The sequence below is a fragment of the Penaeus monodon genome, chromosome 7 (assembly GCF_015228065.2).
Source record: "Penaeus monodon isolate SGIC_2016 chromosome 7, NSTDA_Pmon_1, whole genome shotgun sequence".
NCBI classification, from domain to species: domain Eukaryota; kingdom Metazoa; phylum Arthropoda; class Malacostraca; order Decapoda; family Penaeidae; genus Penaeus; species Penaeus monodon.
The window spans coordinates 37,501,381-37,506,380 of record NC_051392.1 but is presented as its reverse complement, the minus strand read 5'-3'; the positions used below and the strand labels follow the sequence as shown (position 1 = coordinate 37,506,380).

General features: G+C 42.1%; 1 protein-coding gene across 1 annotated transcript in view; it reads left to right on the top strand.

Annotated features, from left to right (window-relative positions):
- The first annotated feature begins 4,356 nt into the window (after positions 1-4,356).
- Positions 4,357-5,000, top strand: part of LOC119575250 (ferric-chelate reductase 1-like) — a 9,534-nt gene continuing 8,890 nt past the window's right edge. Inside the window, exon 1 of the mRNA XM_037922757.1 lies at positions 4,357-4,806. Coding sequence (XP_037778685.1) covers positions 4,599-4,806 — 208 coding nt within the window. The 5' untranslated portion in view covers positions 4,357-4,598. The remainder of the gene's footprint in view (positions 4,807-5,000) is intronic.

The following is a 5,000-nucleotide window of genomic DNA, read 5'->3' as shown; positions in this document are numbered from 1 at the left end:
CCCTCTCTCTATCAATCTCTCCATCTATCTATCTCCCGCAAGTCCCTCTCCAGCGGCGATTTCCCACGAGTGCCACATCCCCGACCTGTTTCCTCTCTTAATAGTGCCTTTCTTCCTCCCGAGGTTAGTTAACTCTCGATCCTTGCGTAATCTTGCAGCGACGGGAGTTACCTCAGGGCCTTTTGTTTACGCTTGAAGACAACAAGGCAAGAGGCGTGTACAGACGAGGATTAACTGCGACATAGCCACGTAAAAAAAGGGGGGAGGGGGTGGGTGTCAAATTTTGTTGTTTAGATTTCGAGTTCTTTTTATCTTTCTTTATGGTTGTTTTATATCATCTTTTTTATTTATGTTATTGTTTTGTGGTTTGTGAATGTTCTTGTATATAATGCCACGGACAACAGATACAAACATACCCCCGTAAGTGCCGGTAATATGGAAGTGCACAAAGATTGAAAAGAAAATTATAAATATAACGTCTGAGGCAATTAAAGTGTGAGTGGTGAGAGGTTGTGGCAAAAGACCGTTGGCTCTGTTATATCGTCTTGTGAGAGACGTGATTTTGCAATACGGTATAAAGTGAGACACGAAGATTTCGCTAAGGCTATGAGTGACATGAGTACCCTGGTCAGCCGCCCGTAGAAAATACAATTTCGAGCTTAAAATAACATTGTTTACTAACTATCTTGACGCCTTTGACGACAACGAAAGCTTCACCTGGGGCTTCAGGGCTTCATTCACTGTGGTGTCCTGATATTGGTGTTGCCAACTGAGTCGCTTTCCCTCAGTTGATATCACTTGTCTCTAACACAATATAGACGGTTTTTCTGATAGTTTTGACGTTGATTGATGTGCCTCAGATGGCCTTTCCAATGTTACTGTCTCTAATGGCAGCGTCATTGACAACAATTGGTGTTTACTATGCATGGTGTTTTTATAAGTTGTGCCTCAGACGGTACTGGTGGTTTCAGTTGTGTCTCAGGGTGGTGATATATGTCTGGATGACACTTGCCTCTCAGGGGATCTCAGGTGGTGCAGACATCACAGATGGTCAAAGAGAGATGCCAGCTGTGCCCCAAGTGGTACTGGCAATTTCAGAGGTCCTGGCCGTCTTCCGGGTAGTACTAAAGACGTGGAAAGTAACTTCAGTTCCATTGATGTCACGACTTATGCTTGAAAAAAAAAATCTATTGTTCTTTCTTTCTCTCTCTCTCTGTAATCTAACATTTTTTTTCCTCTCTCATGGCACCGAGACATGTCCGCAGACTGCCAGAGTTTCATTGTTAAGTTATGAAATGTTGATGCGAATGCGACCTTAAGCCAAGACCGGCGGAGTAGGCCGAGTGCTGTCACGTTCGATACAAGACGTCGCCTTTCACTTGGACTCGCTGTATTGAAATATATTCAGCGCAGGAGAGTCCCGAGCGGGTGATAAAAAGTGAGAGCTTACAAACGAGTCTGTTTTGCCCATGGCGCCTTCGGTGGGCGAGGCTGGGACCAAGCGCCATTCTCGCGGCTTTTGTTTTCTGATGGATATGCGAGGAGGAGGAGAAGAAGGAGGAGAGAAAGGAGGGAAAGAGAAGAAATTGGAGAGATGCAGAGGCAAGCAGATAGAGAGTTGAATAAATAGTGGAGAGAAAGAGATAGATAGTAGACAGACAAGCAGAAACAGACAAATATATAAGTATAAATATATATAATATATTATATATATATTATATATTATATATATATATCATATATAATATATATATATAATTATATATATATAATATGTGTGTATATACATATAATATAATATATATATATATATATATATATATATATATATATATATATATATATATATATAAGAAAAATAAGGGGGGTAGTGAAAGAGAGACAGACAGAGAGATAGATAGATACATAGACAGATACACACACACACACACACACACACACACACACACACACACACACACACACACACACACACACACACACACACACAGGTAGGCAGGCAGGCAGGCAGGCAACATGCAGTCATACATAAATATATATATATATATATATATATATATATATATATATATATATATATATATACATACACGTATATGTATACACATACATATGTTAAAAAAAACAATACACAAACGATTTTATTGATAATGAGAGCAGTTTCGAAATCCACCTGGATTCCATCTTCAGACCTGTAGATGGAATCCAGGTGGATTTCGAAACTGTTGTCTCGATATCAATAAATCTAGTGCGTGTGTGTGTAGTGTGTGTGTAGTGTGTGTGTGTGTGTGTGTGTGTGTGTGTGTGTGTGTGTGTGGTTGTGTGTGTGTGTGTGTGTGTGTGTGTGTGTGTGTGTGTGTGTGTGTGTGTGTGTGTGCATATGTATGTATATACATATACATATATGTGTATACATATGTATGTATGTATGAATACACACTCAGAGGCTGAGAAAGGCAGAAAATTAGACAGAAGGACGGAAAAGAAAAAAAAGGAATAATAATAAGAGAGAAAGTAAAGTCACAGCTGAGAGAAGAAGAATAAAAAAAAAACAGAAGGGATGATAAACAGCAAAAAACACAATAGGAAAACTTTATAATTGAAAGCATGAAAGCAAGAAAACGCAAAACGCAAACAACAGCAATAAACCGGATAAAAAGTGATCGGAAGAGTGTAAAAGACAGCGTTGTTTTATTTTGTACCGTTCTCTGGCCTTCGCTGGACTTCTCATGCGTTTATCCTCCACTTCTCTCTTCAATCTTTCTTTCTATTCTGCGCTTTTTCTCTCACTTACGCGTCTCTCTTCTTTTCTGCTTCCTCCTTCTCCTCTTAAATTCCTCCGACTTCCTTCTTTCCTTGTCTTCACTCTGTTCATCTCTTTCATTTATTCCTTATTTCGTTTGCTTATGTCTGTCCTGCTTTTGTTTACGCTTATTATTTCATTCCTTGTTCGTTACTTTCTATCAACCTATTTTTGTTCTATCATTATTTAAAGAAAAATCGCATTTCCCCGTTTATATATATATATATATATATATATATATATATATATATATATATATATATATATATATATATATATAAATTTTTCTTTATTCAAAAAGACTCGTTTCAAGACTCGTTTCACTTCCTTTTTCTCCATCCCCGCTTTTTTTTTTTTTTTTAGTCTTTTCAGTCCCGCTTGCGATTTCTGTGATTCCCCGCAAATGACGTCAACGGAGAAAGTGGCTGACAAACAACGCAGATGATCGGTACATACCCCCTCCCTGGCACCGTGACTCGGCAGATACATGGGGTTCCTTCACCTTCCAAGGCTAATTGTCGTTATGAGTGTGCAACGTGACTGGAACGCTGTACTTTGGTGCCCCGAGGGAGGCTGCGGGGTAAAGTGTGTGTTTAACTTGCTGTTTTGAGGTAAGTTGTGTTAATTGGCTTACGAGGTGCGATATGAGGAGGTGTAGGGAGGTGCAGGGGTCTTGGCGAGCCGAGGCGTGAGATGCTGCGACGTGAAATATGATTTCCAGCCTGGGATATTGAAATGAAGAATGGTGTGAGGCCGGGAAATGTAAATATTCTTATCAAGTCACTCTAACTTTTGAATTTAATCACCTACCAGTTACTTTATCAAAGTTAGAACACCATGGATAAATCGCGTCACTGGAATTCCCCATATTCTAAAAGTGTTGCTAAAGATAGAGAGCAAAGACTGCCAGAGGTTGAAGGCGGGAGTCTAGAACAATGTGGCCGCAGCCGTGACTAGGGCGTGCACGACTCACGATGAATTGTTTGCCTCCACGTAAGGCTCGACTCGGACGCACTCAGACGGAGAGCCGGAGATGAGACAAAGGGATATAGGACGAGGATCTCGTTTAGCAGAAATAAAGAGAGGGAATGAGATAACAGGGATAAAAGGGTAGCGGAAAGGCAAAGGAGTGGAGAGCTCTGGCGGAAGAGGCAGTAGGATGGGAGGATAGTAGTCATAGAGACGAAGGAATGAATAAGTTCCGAAAGGACAGAGAGAGGAAGTGGCTGTCACATGATTGGAATTTGCTCTACGATGATGAATTTCTCGCTGGAGGTCGAAATGACGGAAGGTAAAAGACAAAAAAAATACGATGCAACGCAAAATAAAAGGAATGATAACAAGAGAAGCAGTCGGTAAACTGAAGTACCAAAGCGCGGAGTAGATAAAAGATAAAAAGGCGCAGGTGTTCCAGTTAAAAGGGGAGGAGGGGAAGAGAGGCGCTGGGGGTTCCGGAGGGGAGGGGAAAAGGCCGAGATTGCCGACCAGCCCTCACTTACTCACAAGTCACGTGATCTATGACGTCATTAGCCCTCTCTTATAAGACTGAGACGAGGCGGCGCAAAGGTAATTGTGCCACCAGCTGCCTTTCTGCTTGTGCAGAGTTTGCACCACTGAGTATTCGTTTATAAGTCTGTGTTGTAGATGAACTAAGTGCCTGCCCGCCGTTGTTCCAGTAACGCCGTATATACCTGCAGTGTGATTTTGAACTGAGACTGCTACAAGCGTATTCCAAGCGACCTGCCCTGACCTGTGCCGCCGCCACACGAAAACGCTGACCCGAAGTCACTCAGAAATGATTGCGGAGGTAACAGTGGGTGCGCTGCTTAGCATCCTCAGCAACGTCGCCCTCGGCTTTCCTGACGGAGCGCCCATAGAAGCATGTATCCTTCCCCACGCCAACAGCCCCAACCACGCAGGGACGAAGCCCATGCCCCACCAGACGGAGCACCACCAGTTCACAGCCTCATCCGGAACATACACTCCTGGAGATCTCGTTGAAGGTGAGTTCGAATTTGCTCCAATATTTCGCAGACGAGAGCTTTTGCCGCGTTGTAAGCAATCGGGCGTTTCATTTGCAGACAGCGTTTCACTTGTACAGAATGCAACGTCCAGGAACTGAGTACAACAAAAGGTAATTCGTTTCCATTGTCCTTATTTTATCCCAGGTGAAAGCAAGACATAAAAAACGAAAAAT